General features: G+C 38.4%; 1 protein-coding gene across 1 annotated transcript in view; it reads left to right on the forward strand.

Annotated features, from left to right (window-relative positions):
- The window catches only part of Slc25a13 (solute carrier family 25 member 13), a 179,503-nt gene that overhangs the window by 79,946 nt on the left and 76,942 nt on the right, over nt 1-22,615 (forward strand). Inside the window, exon 5 of the mRNA XM_047560964.1 lies at nt 9,144-9,283. Within this exon, the coding sequence (XP_047416920.1) occupies nt 9,144-9,283 (140 nt within the window). The remainder of the gene's footprint in view (nt 1-9,143; nt 9,284-22,615) is intronic.

A 22,615-nucleotide genomic window follows, 5' to 3' on the forward strand; every position in this document is an offset into this window, starting at 1 on the left:
GAAGAGTTTTGAATTAGTCTTAATTTTTACATGCACCAAAATCATATATGGCTTCTGTGTAACATTCAGCTCAGCTTGATTGTGTGTACTTATTTTTTGAAAGATACTTATCATCGCTGTACCTGCATGTTCAGAATAATAGTAATAAAAGTTTGCAGGGGCTTATGGAGAACTCAGTTTTAATGTGAGGTACTTAGGGTGTTGCTTACTCTGTTTTAATGGCACCCATTTTCCCCCTAGAACTTCCTAGAGCGGGTCTGAATTGTAGTCAGAATACTTCTTTCCTCTTCAGACCCTTAACTGTGATTAATATAAAAAGGCACTTGTCAAGAGGGTTTGAAATGGCAACCTTGATATTGGAGCATGTGGTAGTAGATAAGTCTGCATCCACTTACTCCATTATGTTATTTAACTTACGAATTCAACAATTTGTCTTTTGCTCCCTGCAGACGATGGCCATATCAGCTGTTGTTAACCATATCAGCAGGGTGGAATATTATTTTTCTTAGGGCAAAACCACAACTTTTCTCTGAGGATTTAGCAAAGTTAGAAAAAGTGTGAAGCTGTTCAGAGAAAGTCTTGTCTCCTGCCTCCTAGAGGGGGTTACTTTCATGTTTAACAGAAACATCCTTTTTGTGTTTATTGTATTAATAGAAGTTTTAGAATCTACAAGAGGGAGATTATGGTTTAGTGTTTGAAAGAATATAGCTTGATGAACCTTTTTTATTTTAATGTGAAACTCGTTTTCATTGATTTGCAGCTTTGAAAAGTAAATCTCTTAGAAATTAAAGTGCATTAATTTAGTTATTCTGTATGAAAACAAAAATGTAGAAAGTTAAAATTTGCATAAGTGAAGACCTTGATGATTTCAGATTATAGTGTGGTGGAGGTTCAGGAATAAGGGCCCATAGAATTTGTAAAAACAAATTCAGTCTAACCACTTAATGGCATGTGCAAGTAATTTGCCAATTAAATATTTCTAGTATCGCAAAGATCTTCAGAGTAAAGAGTAGAGGTTCTTAATCTTTCTTAATTTTGCACTTTAAGAAACATAATAGAAAATTACTTAATTTTGATCATTTTTCATTCAAAATTTTAGTACATGAGCTTAGGGAAGGATGAATTTTAAATATTTGAGGAAAATTATGGCCTTTTGAGAGGTGCATAAACTGATATTCCCAAATCACACTGTGCCTGATTTTTTTGTATCATTCGTAAATATTTGGTGCCCAAGTAATAATTTTCAGTATAATTAAGACTTTGGATTTTAGAGTCTTACCATCCTAATGCTCACTTACCGCACATAGAACATCATATTAAGCGTACTTAGTTCCAGAATAACCTTCTGAAATAGATATTTTATGCCCATTTTAAAGATGAAGAGAATCAAGTCAGCAGTTTTGCCCGTGTTAGTTATTGGTAAGAGGTGGCTCTGGCAGTTCCAGGTTTTTGAAAAAGCAGCTTTGTTGAGAAATAATCCCCTATTTACCTGTTCAGCTGTAGAATTCAGTGGGTTTCAGTACATTCCCAGATGTGTGCTACCATCTCCACTTTCAGTGAAAACATCTTCATCACCTTGACAAGGAAGCCCAAACTTCAGCAGTCATACTTCCTTCAACACCCTACTCTCCGTTTTCGTAGGTCCTTTCAGCCCTAGGCAACCATTAATCTATCTTTTCTCTCTCTGAATTTGTCTACCTTTCACATAAATATAGCCATAGAATATGCTCTTTTGTGACAGACTTCTTAGCATAATATTACCAAGTTTCATCCACATATTAGCAAGCATGTTATTCCTTTTTTATTGATGAATAATAGTCCTTTATATGGATATAACACATTTTGTTTAATCCATCCGTCAGTAAGTGAGGGCATTGGTTGTTTCTTCTTTGGGGCTAATTATGAATAATGTTGCTATAAACATTCATGTACACATTTTTATATGGACATGTGTTTCATTTCTCATGAATATATACATGAGAAAAGAAATGCTAGGTCATATGATTAACATTTCGAGGACCTGTTTTCCATAGTGGCTGTACTGTTGTGTATTCCCAACAGTGTGTGAAGGCTTCAATTTCTTCATGTCCTCATCAACACTTACTATCTTTTTTGATTATAGCCATCCTACTTGGGTGAAGTGCTTACTATAATTTTTATTTTCATCTCCCCGATGGCTAATGATATCGAACATCATTGCATGTACTTATTGACTTATGTCATCTTGGGAAAATGTCTACTCAGATCCTTTGCCCATTTAAGAATTGGATTGTCTTTTTATTGTCGAGTTGTGAGAGTATTTTGTTTGATCTAGAGTTTCTTATCAGATTTGTGATTGTAAAGTTTTCTTCCTACACTCTAGTCTATCTTTTCACTTTCTTGATGGTATTTGGACCATAAAAAATTGAGTTTTGATGACATTAACTTGGTTATTTTTTTCCTTTTGTTGCTTTTATTTTGGTTGTCATATCTAATCAACCATCTCCTAATCCAAAGGCACAAAAATTATGCCTATGTATTCTTTTGTAATTTTCTGGAAAATATGCTTATATTTTCTTCTAAAGTTGTTGACAGTCTTAGCTCTTACATTTAAGTCTTTGATTCATTTTGATGAAATTTTTGTACATGGTAGGAGATCAGGGCCCAACTCTATTCTTTTACGTGTAGATATCTCGTCCCAACACCATTTTTTGAAAAGACCATTTTCCTGTTGAATTATATCATTAATTTATTGAAGATTAGTTAACCATAAATGTAAGAATTTATTTCTGGACTCTTGTTTGTATTCTAACTTTAATTCATTCTTATTTTATTGTTGGTTTATAGGCCTCTTATGGTTTGGATGTGAGGTATCCCCCAAAAGGTCATGTGTGAGACAATGCAGGAGCATTCAGAGGTGAAATGATTAGATTAGGAGAGTCTTAACCCAATCAGTCTTATCCCTGATAGGAATTAACTGAGTGATAACTGAAGGCAGGTAGGGTGTGGCTAGAAGAGATGGGCCCTGGGGGGCATGCTGCTTCCTTCTACCACATTCTTCCACCATGATGAGCCAGCAGGAATGGAACCAGCTGTCTTGGATTGAGACCTCTGAAACTGTGAGCCCCCAAATAAACTTTTCCTCCTTAAAATTGTTCTTGTCAAGACTTTTAGCCACAGCAGCGAAAAAACTGCCTAAAACAAGGGCTACCTTTTGGCATACTACATAGCCTTGACTTTGAAATCCAACTTTGTTCTTATTTTCCAAGCTTATTTTGCCTTTTCTGGATTCCTTAAAATTTTGTATGAATTTTTGAATCAACTTGTCAGTTCCTGCAAAGAAGCCATTTGGGAATTTGACAGTGATTAGAATGACTCTGTAGATCACTTTGGGAACTATTACCATTTTAACGTTAACTTTGGACGTATCTTGCCATCTTAACAATATTCTAGTATTCTAGTCAATACTGTTTTGTAGTTCTTAGAGAATATACTTTACATATCTATCTTTGGTTAAATTTATTTCTAAGTATGTTATTCTTTTCAAAGTTATTATAAATGGAATTGTTTTCCTAATTTCATTTTTAGGTTGCTCATTTCAAATGTGTAGAAATACAATTGATTTTCGTATACTGAGCTTGTATCTTCCAGCCTTGCTGGGTACATTATTAGTTCCAATGGTTTCTTAGTTGATTCCTTAGGACTTTCTGTATATAAGAGAATGTTTCATGTGATCCAGCTTTCAGAAATCCCAGTTCTTTTCACTGTGAGTACACTCTGCAGCCCAAGAAATTTATTAACTTAGGAGAACTTAGTTGACTTTTTGAATTTACCTTTAGGAAAAAACAGCTGCCACTTTGTTATCATCTCTTTGTGATATTTAAAAATGCAGCTGTCAGATGTGGTGCTGCATGCCTATAATCCCAATTTGGGAAGCTGAGGCACGATTGCAAGTTTGAGACCAGCTTGTTCAATTCAGTGAGACACTGTCTCAAAATAAAATAAAAAAATGGCGGGGATGTATTTTAGTGGTAGAGCACTAGCTTAGCATATGGGAGGCCCTGAGTTCAATTGATCGTACCAAAAATAAATAAATAAAGTAAAAACCCAGCAGACTTTTACACAGGAAGTATTTGTAGGGAAAGCAGAGTTCCATAAATAAACCCAGAGCAATCCTTGAGCTTATTTGGTGAAATCTTGCCTTAAATAATATCACCATTACTTGGTTATCTTATGAGAGCAATAGGCCTTCCAATCATAGTTTGTTTGGCTCAGACTGAAATAACAGTGAGTACACTTTTAGAGATAAGCATTCTAATTTGTTTCAGGAGGTGGCTGAACTAAGAAAAACATGGTTTTATATATTCACAATTTATACCTAGTGCCACATTCACTTCCCAGTGGTAACTTATTTTTGCTTCCTAATCTGTATGACTTAAGTGCCTGGGTAAGTTTTTAAGGCCTTTGTTTTAGACTAGGAAGAACCTCCTCCTAATTCTTTTTAAGTTAGTGATTGGTCAATCAAAGGGTGCTTAACTGCAGAGCAAAGATCTGGAAATGGTGAGGGCTTAGTGATAGGATGATATTCAGTTTGCTAGAGTCTTTAATGGTAAAATTTATTGAATTACCCATGGGAGCTAGAATACAGAACACAACTAAACTTGAAAATTGCTTTGTGTGTGCATATGTATGTGTGTGTGTGTGTTGCTGCTGTTGTTGTTTTTCTTTTTGATTTTCCAGCTATTAGATGAGAAGAATACTCTTATCTGTCATTGCTTCTCAAGGTCTGGAGAAAGCTTAAACAATCAAATGTTATGTGAGAAAGCTTTTTTCCTCAAAGGAAAAAAGATTATTAACCCAAGGTGGTATTTTAATGTCTTCCAAAGTGAGGGAAGATGCCAGGAACCATTGCGATTATTTATTTGGTTTATAGGTGTTGTTTCTATTCATGAACCTGCAGGCAAGTACTTTAGAAAATGAATGTCCCAGAATGGCTTATGAGGCAGAATAAAATACTCAAGGACTTAAGAGCCTGTAAAATATTTTTGGAGCAAATACATGAGTTTTCCAGAGTGTTAAGATTTAATATTTTAATTTTTTTTAAAAACAGTTTATTAGCTGTGAAGATGAATAGATACATTGGTAGGTTTCTTCCTCTCGTCTTTTGCATATCATTGGTTTGTCTGATTAGCAAGGCTTGGCAGTCTTATGATATTTCAGTAATGATCCTGTGTGGTAGGTCGGGAGATGGAAAGTTAGTTTTGTAGAACTGGGCCAAGTGGCAACAACTCAAGGCCTTTTTTCCCCCTGCAGAGTGCCCTCTTCTTCCAGAGCAGATTTTACTTCACCATAAATGTTGGATTAAATCCTAGGGTTTTAAAAATAATATTGGTCGCTGGCAGGTGATGCCAATGTCTGTGGCTACATGGAGCAGGATCTGTCATATCTCAGAAACCCAGGTGGCTTTGGGCTAAGGCACTATGACTGAACCTTAACTTACTTCCAAAAAGCAAACCTTTCTTCATGCCATTGCTCTCATTGAAAAGTTCCCCAAAGGTCCATCTGAGTAAAATCTTTGGCAGCCTTCAGGATCCAAATCAAGTTTCAGATTCCTATGAAGCCTTTCTCTCCCTCTTCTGTGCCTTCTTTTCTAAAATTCTCTTTCCTTGCTGTGATAAGCCCCTGCATTGTAGTGCTAATGGAGAATACTGTTTGGATCTGCTGCTGGATTATTTCTTGTGGGTTAGATCTGGGTACAGCATGTCTCCTTCCATCCTTCCTCTTCCTACTGAACTTAGTCCAGTGCTTATAAACTGTGCTGCTTAGGAGTTGGTAGCTAGCTAGCTAAAAACTGAAATGAAAATTTCTACATGGTTGGTATATTAGAACAGCCAAGAAACTGGTAATTGGGCCACTTTCTCAGGACCACAGAGTTTGTACACTACCCAATTCCAGGGAGTACTAGTCATTTGGTCCACGAAATAAATGCCATCCACTGGAGTTGGGCAATATGGTGGCTGTGAATGTCCTCCAGGGTCCACACATGACCAGTGTTTAAACAGGACTGCATTACACTGGCTGGTCTAGAGACTGCCCTACCTCCTTCCTTTCATTGTTTTTAAACAATTAAGTTTTTTTTTGGTTGTTTTAACCATTTATTTTATTTTATTTGTTCTAATTAGTTGTACATGACAGTAGAATACATTTGTACATTTTGATAGATCATACATAAATGGAGTGTAATTTCTAATTTTTTGTTTGTACATGTTACAAGAGCACATCAGTCATGCAGTCATGTAGGTACATGAGGTAATAATGTCGGCTTCACCATACTTTCCTTTCTACCCCATACCCCTTCCCTTCCCTTCACTCCCCTCTACCTAATCTAAACTAACTCTATTCTTCCCTATCCACAACCCACCCCCCCCACTGCCCTATTGTGAATTAGTATCTGCATATCAGAGAAAACATTTGGTCTTTGGTTTTTTGGGTTTGGCTTATTTCACTTAGCATGATATTCTCTAACTCCTTCCATTAACCATTTGTAGGTGTATAATTAACCCAGTAGGAGAGATATTATATGGTTTCATTTTATATGAGGTACCTAGTATAGATAAATTCATAGAGGCAGAAAGCAGAATAGAGGCTAAAAGGGGCCACAGGTAAGCTGGGAGGGGAAACTTTTGTTTAATGACTATAGAGTCTAGGTGTGGGGTGATGAGAAAGTTTTGGATACAGTAGTGATGATTATGGATGACTGCATTGTGAATGAAACCCAGAGTGACTTACTAACAGTACTTCAGGTGGGCTTTTGCATAAGGGAGACCAGTCCATGGACTAGTGGGGAAAGGTTCAGAGTTTTGGACTTGAATCTAACCTCAAATAAGCAGTAAATGTTAACGTTTATAGGCAAAATGAGATTGTTGGTTAGAATGAAACCCATTTTAAATTCATTCACAAATGTTTTAGCAACTTAAATTCACATATATATATATCTATATCAATAATCTAAAGCCTTATGAATATTAAAATGGATAATGAGTGCCATATATATGTATATGTATATATATATATATATCATATTTGGTTAATATTTTCTGTTAGTTTCTATGGAACATGAAGGAGAGGTTAAAAACAGGAGAGACCTCAGACTGAAGATGTGATTCAGAACAGTGCCTGCCTAGCACTCGTGAGGCCCTGAGTATAATCCCCAGCACCACACCAAAAAAAAGCATGCTTCATCAGAATGCTTGGTGGAAAGCAATCTTCAGGTTCACTGAGGATAAACCAGAAAGCTATTTTTGCTTCCTCATTATTTCTCTGAATTTTATCATGGTGTAACATTTTATTTAATGTGTGAAAAAATCTTGCATCTTTTTGATCATGCCTTTATTACTTGAACATTGTTTCTCCTTAGATAACTTACTGGTCTAGATTAGAAGGCTGGAGGGCCTGTGGAGTCTCTTATCAGGCCTGATCCACATAGAGACATAGACATGAGAACTGGAAAGGAGCTACAGAGTATCTTGGTTGGTATATTTTGCCCCTGAAGAAAGTCAGGCTTCATGCTGTTAAGGGACTTACAGTCATTAGAATAATACCTAGCACATGGTGAGTGCCCAAGAAATTTTGGCTGCTGTTATTAGTAGAATTTGAACCCAAGTCACTTGAATTTCCAATAATTTATTTTCAGGTATTGAAGAGAGTCTTCTACCTAATTCGTTTTACTGGTCTCTGATCAGATCCTCTAAGAGTCCCCCACGCATTTATTTTCTTTTAAATCCCAATTCTTGATTCACTTTATGTTCCTTATAAGCGAAGAAGACAGAATAAATGGAGAGAAATTGGGGTTGTACTTTAAAGCTTTGATTTTATTCTCCTCACTGGGGCCAACCTGAAGTTTTCTGCCACCTTTTATAAAATTTAAGCCCAGCATAATTCTGATTTTTATTGCTTCTCTGTGCAAATGCACACCCCTCACTTATGCTGATGGTGGCACTACTGTTTCTTCATGGCAAGACTAACATTTTCTGGGAACTTTAAATAAAAGCATGGAATAAAAACTTCATGGGTATAATGGGGGTGGAAGTAGGAAATTTGGAAGAAGCAGAAACATGTACTAAATGTTTTGGCACCCTTCAGAGGACTTAAGAACTCTTCTTCCCCTTATCCTCCTCCTCCTTCTCCTCCTCCTCTTCCTCTTCTCACTCCTCTGCTCCCCTTCCCCCCATTCTCCGCCCCCATCCTCCTCCACCTCCTATTCTTTCTTCTTTCTTCTTCTTCATCATCATAGAAGCAAAAGGGGAAAAAGGTATCAGGAAGAGTTTGCTCATAAAAACAAGCAGGTTTGGTGGATATATTTAAAAATGTGAAAGCCAGACAAACTTTATTAATCAAATAATTTGTGTTCCCTCCACCCTTCAAATACACATTTTCTTGGGAGGAGAGGGAACTAATAAAACCTTGACACATTAGAAAAGTCAGGTTTTCATATTCCTTTTTTCTGTCAGTCCTCTTACAGTTCTGTAGGAGAGGCTGAAAAGAAGTGATGAGTCAGTATGGCACATTTGGAAGCCTACTTGAAATGGGATTGGACAATTTAAGGACTTCAGTCAAGTCAAAAAAAGAGCATAAAGTTAAAGAATCAGGCTGCTGACTTTTCCCTTTTTTAAGTGTAGCTGGATAAATTTTTGACTTTGTAAAACTCAAATAGAGTCTTAGGGGTGCATCCCTCCTTTAACTGGTATCTAAATCTTCTAAAAACTTTATAACTAGGTAAAGATTTTACTTGAAATCTGTTTATTGTTATATGTAGGCCTGTTATGTGTTTCCTACCAATGAAGATTGAAAATAACCAATATATGTTGAAAGAGAACAAATGAGACAATCATAGTTTTAGCCTTTTACTCTGGGTTGTTGTTGCCTTTAGGTTGTCTATGTGTGTGTGTGTGTGACTTCTTGATTTTTTTCCCACCTTTGGTGGGATTACTAACTTTGATTTCTTGACTGATTCCATGAGTATTTTTACTTTTATTTCAGCCAGTTTTTAAATCTGTTTAATATTGAATTTTTTAAATAAGAAGAATAGCAATATCTGTTTAACAGTTTTTACACAAAAGGACCTGACTTGCTTTGTTTTAATCAACCTTTCTTTTCTCTTTCAGAGGATGTTAAGCAAGTTTTTGGACAGACCACAATTCATCAACATATTCCATTTAACTGGGATTCAGAATTTGTGCAACTACATTTTGGAAAAGAAAGAAGAAGACACCTGACATATGCAGAGTTTACTCAGTTTTTGCTGGTGGGTCTAACTCTTAAAAAGTTAAGAAGAGCAGTTAAGTAAAATGTAGGCTCAAATTGTGGGTAAAGGATACTGGCTTTGACTTGAGCCTTGAACTTTGATTTACCCCAACTTTGAAATGCTGACAAGACTACACCATTTAGAAGTATTTCTTTATTAATATGTTTAAATCATTAAATGGGCTCTTAAAAGATTATGTAGAGCTCCTTTCTAGGAATACATATTGAGGCCCCACAAAATCAGATGGTCACTTAAGTCAGGAGGGACAAAATTTAAACTTGAATTCAGGACTTTTGAATGACTCCACCACTGTAGTGTTTCCACCCCTCCTAAGAAATGAGATGCCATTATCCATATCTAACTGTAGCATCATTTTGTCTGAGGCCTTTTATAGTTTTAAGCCACTGGTCTCAAAGTTGACTGCATATTGGAATCACCTGGGGAGCTTTGAAAACTATTGTTGCCTGGCTCCCACCTCCAGAGACAGAATTGGATGGGGTTGGGGCACTGGTGTATTTGAGGCTTCTCTGGTGGCCTTGATGTGCAGCCAGGCTTGAGAACCACTGCTCCCCAGGGGCAACTCAGAAGGAATCGTCTGCATTTCTGGGTGCATCTTCCCTAGCCCAGTCTCTTCTGCCCTCCTTTCACTTTCTTCTCCCATTATGATCACATCTTTGAGCCATTGATGATGGCACTGAAGAGTATTTTAAAAAAAAAATATGATCATATTTTAAGTTTTCCTCCAGAAGTATCATCTAAAAGATGTTTTGATTTCTGTGTTAACATTTAGTCATTGAAGTTCAATACCAGTATGATATATAGGTTTCTGTGATAAACCACCCTTTCTTTTGGATTTTTATGCAATGTATTTTGTTTCTCAATCAGATTTTATTTATGATTTATAAATCTAAAACTTAAAAAGGCTCATTTAAGGGCATACTTATGATATGTTTAAATTCTAAGCCTTGAGGAAAAATTTGCCAGGGAAATCAGCTTTGGTTCTTGGTTACGAAAAGTGTTGTTTGTGGCTGTCCTGGCACCCCTGGTTCTCTGTGCCCAAGACATTGCCAGAGCCTTCTTCTGAGCAGAGGTTGAGGCACAACTGGGATGGAGTGGAGGGTGCACAGCTGCACATGGGCCCTGGGCTGTGCTGCTCCTTCATCAGCATTTTTGTGGCATCCATTTTTAGGTAATAATACCTGCAATTGGTTAACGTCAAAAGGTGCCTCTCTTTTTGACTTTTTAATAGTACTGTTAGAATACATAGACTATGTTGTACTTGCCTTAAACCTGCCTTTGTATTTTCTTAACATGTTAATATGTATGAGTCTTTATTTTCAGTTCCATATAAACATAAACATACTTGAGTAACTCAGGTGGAGAATGGAACGTGAGTTGGATTTTTGCTGTTTACGCAGGACATTGGCACGCTGTAGGAGGTGGTATTCATTTTGATGAGGAATAATTACAATAATGCTATTGAGACAAATGCCTCAAATTGACTTTATGGAATACAGCCTAATTAACTTTTAGTCGTAATGGGATGTTAGCAATAGTAAAGATGATCGCATTTCCTCCTTTAAGCAAGTATCAATTATGCTGAATTGCATAGCAGCTTCTAGGCCAGAGTGGAAGATATGGGATCAGCCAGAGTACAGGGCTGAATAACTGGGGGATTACCAAATATGTTTCCAGCTGCAGCTTGTAGGGTAACCACTTAAATTGACTTCATTCCTTACTGGTAAATGGAATCATCCCCCAGTGTCTTGGATGGGGCAATTTTGACCTAGGGACCACAATGGAAGCATTAAACTTTTACTAGATTAAAATGGCTATGGTGGTTAATGATCTTGTCCAGGTCCTGCTTTTGTGTGCAACTCCAGACCCAGATTTAAAGAAATTAGTAGACATATCATGACAGACTTTACATGAATGCCTAGGAATGCCATTTCGAAGTCTTCCTTCTCTCCATTTCAGACGTTATTTTCTGTCAACTCTTTTCTGAATGCAGATAGAGCTTCTGATCTCTTCAAATTCTTCGTTTGCTTCTTTTGGGCTCTTTATTGGATGTGGATAGTTTCTGAAAGATATGAGCGAATTTTACCTGGCATTTCAGGCTTGCACCTCGTCAGGCATGCACCGCCTTTCTACTCTGGGGCAGGGCTCAGAAACAAAGGCCTCAGCTCCCTGGTTGGCGTCAAAGCTGTAAAAGCAGCTGCTTGGCTGTTTAAGACATGGAAGAGCTGCCACCATACGTGCTGCTACTTGTCACTGATGAGGAAGAGGAACAGCTGTAGGGACAACTGAGAAGTGCTTGTGATTTCTCGAAGCCTGAGTGCAATATAGAGACAACATTGCTCTATTCCATTGAGGTGCCTAGAAAGTAGATCAGGTTGGTTCCAGCCAGCATGTGGTACCCATGCTCATGGATGTACACACATGTCATTGGTGGATAGTGCCATTCTTTGCAAGTTCCATTTTTTTCTTCATTTAATAAATGTTTTACTATAAGCAAATGGGAGTTTGTAATAAACTATCATGTGCTTATGAGAATCTTATTTGGTTCATGTGCTTATCTTTGTAAGGTCTAGATTGGGTCCCCACCCACTAAGGTAGGGACATTGCTTAAATGGTGAGCTGGTATGTCTTTTTGTGTACTTGGTGTATAAAATTCATTGAATGACAGATCAATTTGATAATTCTTTGAACTCATCCTGCCTTACTTGTATTGTGCCTCTCGTTAATAGTGCCAAAGCAAGTAATGGACGAGAAGTCTCCTTCCTATAGTCTTGTTCCTCTTTATTGTGGAAGAATTTCAGAAGGGAATGGGGCCACATTTCTATTACCCCTTCATTTGTACTATTGCACTGTCTGCTGAGACTTTTGAATGCCTACTTTTAAAATCTTAAATTCATGAATGATAGTGCATTTGTATGTAAATAATTATATAAGTGTACAGTTTGTTAGGTATTTTTGTTGTTGTTGTTGTTGTTGTTACTTGTAGTGCTGGGGACTGAACTTAGTGTCCCACATATGCTAGGCAAGCTACCACTGAGCTACATCCCCAGCCCCTATGTATGTGTATTTTAAAATACTCTATAAACCTCTCCGTGTACCTCTACTCTGAGCTCCTGGAACAAAGCTCTAATTTTATGGTTGCTAGTATAAAAGTGAATTTTAATATACTGAGATTTTTAAAAAACAACTTAGAGAAATTTTCCTATTCTATACCTGGTGGAATTCCAGTTCATAAATATTAACCTTAAACTCTACTCCTGTTTGGAAGTCTCTTTTGTGCTGTAATAGTTACTCATATCAGACAAACTCTTCACTTCAGTAGTGTTCGTTGAGTATGCAGAGTTTGTCAAGAGACCTTTGTGCAAAGGGCTGAGCTGTGCAGAGACACCAATTCTTGAGACAATTATAATGTATAAATCTGGAAATTGTTCCTATTAATGGCCACCTAAGAGTATAAAAAGAGAAATTGAAAGCAGGTATAGAAGGTAGACCCAGTGAGTTTGCTCTTTTGTAGCAAAAACTCTTAAGGGTTTGTAAAATAAAGCCTAATAGCATTCAAAGTGTAGGTGTACAGCAGCCATCCAAATTATGAACTTTAAGAGCCAGGTACAAGAATCAGGTCATCTAGTTAACTGATCCATTTTACAGATGAGAAAACAGACTTTTCACTTTAGAAACTCTTACAATGACCTCACATGTGGTTTTGATTTGCACTTCTGTAATAATAATGTTGAGCATCTTTCCAAGTGCTCATTGGCATTTACATATCTTCTTTGGAGATGTGTCTATTCCCTTGCTCATTTTTTTTCATTGAGTAGATGTCATAGGGTACTTGGGGCACAAAATGAAAGATCTTTTAAACTTTTCTGCCAATTATTATTTAGAGTCAGTGCTAAGACACATTTTCAAAAGAATAATGGTGACGAATATCTGTATGATCTTTATAATTTTCGAAGTGTTTTAAATATTGTTTTTCTGATAATAGCATCCTCCCAATGTCCTGATGTGTAATTATCATTATCCCCTATTATATGCAAAAGAATAAATAGACTCTAGGGTAAAATTGTGCATTTACAGGTAATTTTCTGGGGGAAATGACCCATAACTTTCAGTAAGTTCCCAAAGGAGTATCCCGAAACAGCAAAGAGCAGCTGCTCTAGAGCTTAGCTTCTTCCATGAAATCAAAGACATTTGAGGGATTCAGAAACACGATGTTACCACTGTAGTGCATTTTCTCCAGGGCCAAGGCTGTGTTTCTGGAAGGAGCTTTGCTTCTGAGTAGGGGGGCCCAGCCATGCATTGCTGGACATCTAACATTCCTGACCCCCACCTTTAGTGACCAGATAGGATCCTTAGTGGGGTGCATGTTACTGTCGTTTTCAATTATTTTCTGGTACTGTTTTATAATTGGGTACATATTTCACATATAATTATTAAAGTTTTAAAATAATCTACACATAGGGAGTTTCCCATGGCTCCAACCTCAGGTTTGAAAAGTCTAGGATTGCTGCCAAATCCAATATTACTGTTAACTAGAAAAACATTGCTATCAGCTACCTCTCATGCAGCATTTTCCAGCTTAGAGAGTGCTTTTGCTTTTGCTTATATTTGTCCTTACAGTCACCTTAGGTATTAAGCTAAGTAAGGCACTTGCTGTTGTTTCTCCACAAAAGAGGAACACTCAGAAGCTTAAAGAGAAGTTTTCTGGATTTGTTCCAGATCAGACAGGTGGAACTGAAGGTGAATTTAATTTTCCTAAATCTCTAGCAGTTTTTTCCAAATTTTATTGTAAAAATTTATCTGAGATGCTTATTTTAAAATGCGGAATTCTGGTCCTCCTTGCCCCTAAGACTCTGAATCAGTATTTCTGGATCAGGCTAAGAAGCTGCCCTTCCACAAAGCATCCCAAACTGTAATGCTGCAGATGGTCTAGGAACCACATTGGTCTAGACTTCTGAACCCTGGATGTTTAAGAGCACAGAACTTGACCCTAGGTCTTCATCCTAAGGGTGATGAGAAACTTCTATTGGCAGACATGATCAGAATTGTACTTCAGAAGAATCACTGTGGCTACTGTATATATAATCAAGTGGAGAAAGAAATGACTAAAGAGACAGAGACCAGCTGGTCACTTTCTCAGCCTAGAGTGAAACAACTGTGGCCTGGGTTGGATAGTAATAAAAATGGGCCAAAATAAACGGATTCAAGGGAAGTTAAAGAGGTAGTCCTAACAAGTCTTAGAGAATGAATATGAAGGAGATAGCCAAGGATTTTACAGAACTCTGCATGACTCCTGAGCTTAGACTTGGGCAAGTGGGAGGTGGTTGGGTTTTATTGAGAAGGGGAGCACAGGAGAGGAGGTGGTTTTATGGCAGGGTTACAGAGCAGTGCTTTGCATATAATAGTCTCACACACATGTATTGGCATTTGGGCTCTCCTCTGCCCCTGAGAATTATAATAATATTTTCTTTGGAGCTCTTCTAATGTAGATTTGGGTTTTTTGAGGAATTGTTTCTCATATTTTTGGAGCCAGGAAATTTTTCTGTATCCAGCAGTTTTCCACCCATCACTAAAGGTAGAGGCAAGATCAAGAAGTCAACAGTTTCTGGATTGGCAAAGACCAGATTCTGAGGTTGGCATTCCATTAACCAAGAGACAGGATAATTGACTTGAGGGAAGATGGATCTAAAAAATCCTCTCTATGGGGCTGGGGTTCTGGCTCAGAGGGAGTGCATTGGCCTAGCATATGTGAGGCACTGGGTTCAATCCTCAGCACTGCATAAAAATAAATAAATAAAATAAATGTATTGTGTCCATCTACAACTTGTGTGTGTGTGTGTGTGTGCGTGTGTGTGTGTGTAAATCCTGTCTAATGTCTTTGCATCACATAGAACATAATAATGAAGTTACCTGTCCTAACAGAGGGCCCTGATTCACAGGTGAGTTTTATTATAATTATATTCAGGTCCTCATTTTGTTGGAAGAACATGATGAGAACCAGAGTGGTTTGTCTTAGTTGAAAGAACTGAGAGCAGAATGTAGGAATCAGAGATGTGTCTGGTGTCCTAGACTGGCCATTCATATTGGTAAGGATCCTTGTCCTCGGGTCACATGAGTCCTGCTACAACCCTGCGGGATGTCAAAGCTTACTCATGCAGCTGAACACTTTTGGTTCTTTTTGTTAAATCAGATTGACCAAGTCAGCCCAGATGGTCCAAGTCAGTGTGAACGCAATGTGAAATGGACCATTTAGTGATTCAGGTTCTGAGCCCTAGAGAGCAGAGCACTGGGAGTCTGCTGTACCCTGTAATAGTAATAGGTGCGGATGGTTGCCACCTATTACTGTAGAAGTCAGAGGCTGACTGCTGCTAGTCAGTGCTGTTTTTGGCTTTGTAGAGTTTGCTACCTTATTTGTCATAGCCTCCTGGTATAAGGCAAAAATTTCAACACAAAATGTTACATATATTAAAAAAGAAATTGAGGGGGCTGGGGTTGTGGCTCAGTGGTAGAGCACTTGCCTAGTGTGTGTGAGGCGCTGGTCTCCATCCTCAGCACCACATATAAATAATTGAATGAAATAAAGGTCTATCAAATCTTAAAAAATTTAAAAGAAACAAAGAAATTGCTTTCCACCACCACCACCAGAAAAAGACAGCATACTTTTAAACATGGCAGCATCAAATTCTGAAGCTGTGATATTAATAAGGGATTTCAGGTGTTAATTAAAGAATCAATTATTGAACTTGCTGAAGCCACCACTTCACTAAACCAGTTAGTGAACAATTAACAAGTCCTTTTTTAAGATTGAGTAACCAGAGCCATTTGTATTTCCCTTTTGTTCCCCAACTCCTTATCTGTGTTAGTGAAGATATCTGGACCATGGATCTTTAAAAAAAAAAAAAAAAAAAGCTTTATTAATAGCCAGAAACCAAATGTATTTGCCTTTTCAACTTGTGAGTGCCTTTTATGTTGATTTTAAGTAGGACCAGGCAGGGTATGTAATGTAACTTCTTCCTGTTTAATAAATGTAGTATCACAGCCAGGTGCTGTGACTGACGAGATACAGTATCAGGAGACCAAGACAAGGATTACAAATGTGATGCCAGCCTCAGAAATTTAGCAAGACCCCCGTCTCGGTTTTAAAAAAAAAAAAAAAAATGAAGAAGGAGGAGGAGGAGGAGGAAGAAGAAAGTAGGAATAGGAGGAGGAGGAGAAGAAGAAGTAAGGAGAAAGAGAAGGAGGGCTGGAGATGTAAGCTCAGTGGTGTAGCACCCTAGGTTTCAATCTCCAGTACTGCAAAAATGCATACATACAGTGTAACTTGGTATTCTAAAAGGAAATGATGAAAAAGGCAGCTAATGTTATTTACCTCTAGTTCTTCCAGCAGATTAAATTCTGTTTTGTCTCCAAATGGAAACCATTGCTAGTGTGGGCATGGATGACCAGAGCTGTGATCACTGGTCACTTGTACAATTAGATGCAGTATATGTTTCGTTTATATTGCACTTTCTGCACTCTGGGCAAAGGAAATCAGGATTCATTGTGCTGTTGTGTCCATGGTATTTTGTCAGCTTGCTGTTTTGTTGAGCAGCCTGTTGTGCAGGCTTTTACAGTCACATCCTTCTAAAAATGAGCACTCTATACAACATCGCCCCAGCCGTTACCCACTGTGAAGTTTAACGTTAAATCAGAAGAGCAAGGAAATTGAGGTGGAAAAGCTCTGTATTTGTTTTCTGCCAAAACGTTGCTGTACATGCAGATCCATGGGTGATGTTGCTTCTGATAAATATTAATTAAAGACCACTCCCAGTGAATTAGGGGTGAAATTTTAAGCTGATCTATGAAAATCTGACTGCATGGCTAAATGTGGAGAAAGTATTAAGAATGGTAACTACTCACCTGCTATGTGTTTCACTGCCAGGTTCCATGTTTACTCCATTTAAAAATATGTGACTCTTGATTCAAACTGTCCTCCAAATAAGTATAGAATTATGAAAACAAAGTAGATACTTATATGTTAAATAGTATACAGGTAATAAAACTTGATATAGAATTTGTTGAAATAGGACTAAATATGATACAATAGATAACAATATTTTTCACACATCATTATACATTTTTGTTTTTTGTTCTGATAAACAGTTACCTACATTTTGCCCAGAATTATTCTACCACACATCAAAAAGGAATTCTGAATCACTTCCTTAACTCTCTGCTTTTATTAAAAATTTAGATTTTTTAAATTTCAGGACACAAAGGTATAAATTTACCAGAATTTTTAAAAAAGAATGTTTTTGGCTTTATAATATAAACCATCTGAATCTGCTGCCTGTTTTGAGGGTCTCTCTCTTACTTTATTTCTGATAAATTGTTCTCAGGCTAAAGCACAAACTTGCATGTCTGAATAGAGGTGGAGAGAATTTTTTCTTGCATTAGAAATATACCCACTTGAAAATTGGAGATTATTAAGGAAATGACAGGCCTGGAACTATTAGAAGTATGAATATTAGACCTAAAGCGGTATAACCCCTATATATGTTTATTTCTGTACAGCTAGCAATTTTGAAGAGTTTGCCTTTTTTTTTCTATAGCAATCTGAATGGGTGTGTTGAAGTAGTTTGAAACTGCTACAATAAAAGCCTATTCCATTAATCACCATGCACTAGAATAGAGGGACAGGAAGCAGTTCACTGGCAAATATTACAGAGAAGTGGGGCCTCCTTTTGCATGCTTGGTCAGAACTGCCTGAGAGAGGGAGCCATGGAACTCCTTGCTCTGGGACGTCTGGCCTTAGTGACAGGACGCGCCTTTCTCTTCCTGGGAGATGGCCTGCACAGGCAGCAGTTAGCTGCCACCCCTTGCTTGCCACTGCTGAGAGCTCCTACAGAGGCTGGCACTCTGGGTTTTCTGTACACTCAGGCCCTCAGCATCATCTGCACTCCCTCGCTCACATAGGTACCTATTGTTGCCTGCCCTTTGTATGTACTGTGAGATGATCTTATGTCTCCCTGTGATTTCTTGTTTTCTTCTAGTGTTTTCTGGGCCTCCCTCTAAAATGACAAAGTGGTCCCAGTGTAGGTTGTTTGTGACTTCGAAGCCAGACCACCTGACTGCCTGTCCAGTTTTGTCCTTAACCTCAAGTGACCCTCGCTTGCTTCACCTCGTTTTTTCATCTACAGAATGAAAGCATTGCGGGGAGCCCACCTCAAGGTGGCTGAAGTAAGAAGACCACTGTCCAGGGGGTAAAGTCTAGCCTTTCACTTTCCCCCCTCAGATCCCATCCTCTGAATTTTCCAGATTTACTTCTACCTGTACCTCAAGCTGTCTTTTGTAGATAGCTTAACTTTTGTTTATAACTTGAACTCAGTTCACTCCAAGTTTCTCATTGTGGTCAACCACCTCATCTCTTTCCCTTAAATATCTGTGTGTGTGTGTGTGTGTGTGTGTGTGTGTGTGTGTGTGTTAGATTCTCCTATCTCCCTCATCATCCAAGATGAGAATTCTTTGAGATATGTCTGGCTCTGTTTTCATAGCGTTCCAGTCGTCATCAAAACTTTTCTTTAACTCTTTTTCTGTTATCTATCTAAACCTACTGTGATCTCCTTGCTTAGGATTTTGCCCAAGGCAACCTGAGTCAGCAGTTAAGAATCTTAGTTTTCAATTCAGACATTTCTATGGATCTCAACTGAGCTATTTCTAAGCTGTGTGTCTTTGAGTTAGTTACTTGACCTTCCTGAATGTCAGGTATCTCTATAGAGTGAAGATGATGATTATTACTGCACAGTTATTGCAAGGCTTAAGAAAGGTGCTGTCTTTGACATTTGTGGCATAGCCGTGGCCTGCAATAAGTGTTAAAGCATTCAGCTTTTATTATTATGTCCTACGCTATCCCGTGTTCATCTTTCTGTTCCTGTGGCTAGTTCAGAATGACTCAGCAGAGCCACTCTTCCATACTGAAGAGGACGTTAGAGGTTATTACACCTTGAACCTTAGCCATCAATGTGTGTGTGTGTGGTATTAGGGATCAAACCCAAAACCTCGTGCATGATGGGCTAGTGCTCTGTCACTGAGGTACATCCCCAATACTCTGAACTTCCACTTATTAAATGACTGCCACATTTGACCTTTAGATCACACAGCAGGCATTGGTGTGCCATTGAAGTCAAACCTGGAGCCTGAGATGCAAACAAGACAGCTATGTATTCCCAGTAGGAAAGTTACAACTGCTTTGGCATTCCTGTTCCAAATGTCACAGCTTTGTCAGGACAAAGTGCTTCCATGGTCCTGTCTGTCAGGATAAAGTGAGATCCTTGACTCGTGTTCCTTAGCCCATAGAACCCAGTGATAGGGAACCTGCTATACTTTGCAAATATTCCATTTCACTACACAGTAGTTTTATAGGTTAAGTACTTCAGTGTATGTGCCAAAACCTGACCTGATACCTTCTTTCCATTGACTTCTTTTTAAAGAAATATGAAGAGACAGACTAACATCTTTTTTACCTAATAATCTTTTATTATTTAAATGTGATGATGTATTCTCTCATTCTTCCCTTCCCCATACATAAGAGCTGTTTGTCCATTCTGATCCCCTTTGCTTAGGAAATGAATATTATTTACACATGTCGTGTTCTGTGCACACTAAAAACTCTTGGTCTCCATTTTATCCCTTCTGGGTTCACATCTAGAAGCCTTTGGTCTCTTGGTGACCCTGCCTAAGCATTAAGTTTTTCTTAAATAGCTATGGAGGTGTCCAGAGAACTTTAATTTTAAGTCACTGTGTCATAAAGGAGAAGAAGCCTGGTCATTTATTTCAAAGATGACACATTCTTAAATTAGATGTTTATGGAGTAACTGATGTGTTAGCTCCCGTAGGCCTCTCTCTTGGTTTTTCCCTCCTCAGTTTCTTTGGGTTGAGAAAAAGCAAAAATCCTAAGAAGAACCACAGAAGAACTTTTAGATTTAGTTCCTTCTCCTCTTTCTTTGTAACTGTTGGTAAAACCACCCTGGCACTCTGGATGCACAGGATTTTCCTTAATGGGAAATCTTCAGGAATATTATTGTTTTCCCATGAAAGTAGGCAACAGCAAAACCTAGGGCATTAGAGTAACTTAAAAGTAAGTTTAGTGATTCTCTTTCTAAAACTCTTCAGATTCCAAAGTATCAAATGCATTTTTAATCAAATTTCTGACAGTAGCCTTCTCCAGGCTCCCTGTGAAGTACGCTGGAGTAGTCAGAGTTCAGTGGTGTGCAAGTGCCTGGGGCTGAGATCCAGCTTTGCTGCTGCCCGTCAGTGAGACCTGAGTTTCCTCAGCGAGTGGGGGAATGATCTACCTACCACGCAGGGCTGCTGTGAACGTGAAATGAGTTAATTTTTATAAAGCACTTCACAATGGTTTCTGATACACATCAGGTCACCGTGGCAGTTGCATTGGTAGAGAAAATAGTTTCATTTCTTCACCCAGAGGAAGAAGCAGCCACTCCATAGATGGCAAGCCATAGAAGATAGTTGTACTCATGTCTTTGGTAATCTACAGAGCCAGATAACTGTTTTCACTCTCTCCTCCTATTGAGAGAACTACATGGCTCTAGCTTCTTCGTCTGCATGGAATTCTAATGTCTCCAGTTTTTAAAAGCTGTTGGAAACGGATTCTCAAGTTGTTCATCATCTGGGCGACAAAGCTTTTTTTATCGCATGATCATGGAATCCCTTCTAGTAAATGTTTAATCAAGGTAGTGTAGGCACAGAAACGGGTAGGGACTCTCTGCCCTTTACAGTCATGTGCCCTGCCCTGCAGTGTGAGCGCTGGCCCTGCTTTGACATCCCATTTTCCATTTGGCATTCCAGCAGTCTGGTCTTACTGTTCTGGCTTCCTGCTTTCTGGGGAGACAGGGTAGCCAAGGAATGTGGTGCTGTTTTGGTGTAATGTTCTAAGGATCCCTAAGATGGAGTTATAAACTAGGGCAAATGGTAAATAACTGAACATACCTCCTCCTATTGTTGAAAGTAATCTTGGCTTATGACAGCTTTAGCAGTGGGTCTGACAATTCGAAGGAGATGACTGTGTTCATTTACTTTCAATTGAATACATACTGTGGTCATTTTATCACTACAGGGTGTTTAACAGTTGGTTCCTTCCTTCCTCTTAAATCAGGCTCACTCATACAGAGAACCCTGTTTTGTTCAATAGATTGTGATTTGTTCATCCAGTTGGTTTTATAGACTTCCATCACTGGTGATAATGCCTACCACGTGACTTTATACCTAACTCATCCTGCCAGGAAGCAGAAGTGGGACAAACATAAACAGGACATGGTGTCTTTGCCCAGGCCAAAGGAAGGACAGGATGTCAACAACTGATTCTAATATAAGATGTGGTAAGACAGGTCTTATAATTGAAGCTCAGGCAGAGGGTCACAGGGACTCGAGTGGCTGATTTTCAGTTAGGAGGTCTCCTTGTATTTACTACGTATATGGAGGTCTGGAAAAGCAGGGCATGGGGTAGCAGGAGAAGTGACTGAGAGTATCTCCTGTAGATCTTGAGTGCCTTGCTGTGAAGATAGGTTTCTGTGATCAATGACCATCAGCTTTCTGCAGAGGAAGGTGAGTGAAGGTCAGATCTGTGATTATGAAAGGTGACTTTAGATGCCATTCCAGGTAGACCACAGAGGTCAGAGAGAAACTCCAGACTGACAGTTGGGGCCATAGTGGTAATTTAGGTAAGGTCTGAGGAGGCCTTGAACCATTAGCACCTTCTAGAAGGAAAAGGAAAAGATGTATTTGAACTTTCAAATACCTGAGGGACATAATTTGGTAACTGATTTATTCTTAAGGGAAAAGAAGCTTAAAGAATTAAAAATAATAGCTCTCTAGATAAGACGATCAGAAGACCAACATGCCAATAATTATGCTTTGAACATAGAAGAGTGTCCAGGTTTGAGTGCTGGGTCAGGGGCCTGTTATAGTGGATTTATGTTGTTTATAGATTTTATGATTTATTTATGATGTTTAGTGATTTTATGGCCTTCAGGGGATACTCACAGGGTATACTGTGTAAGCAGTTAGAAATTTTGGTCCAGCAGATGGGATTGGGAGATTTGGATGTGGAAGTCAAACCTTGGCTTATAAGAAGTCCTTAAGGACATGGTAGAAGAGCACTTTGCCCAGGAAAGCAGAGTGAGGAGATCTGAGGATAAAGGATTGACCAATCCCTTCCATTTAAGGAAAGAAAGTATTCAAATCCCAGAAAAGAGTTTTAGCTGGGACATGCTGGTTCAAAACTGGCAGATGCCATAACTGAAAAAAGATTTTAAA

This window comes from Sciurus carolinensis, chromosome 8 (genome assembly GCF_902686445.1).
Source record: "Sciurus carolinensis chromosome 8, mSciCar1.2, whole genome shotgun sequence".
Lineage (NCBI taxonomy): Eukaryota > Metazoa > Chordata > Mammalia > Rodentia > Sciuridae > Sciurus > Sciurus carolinensis.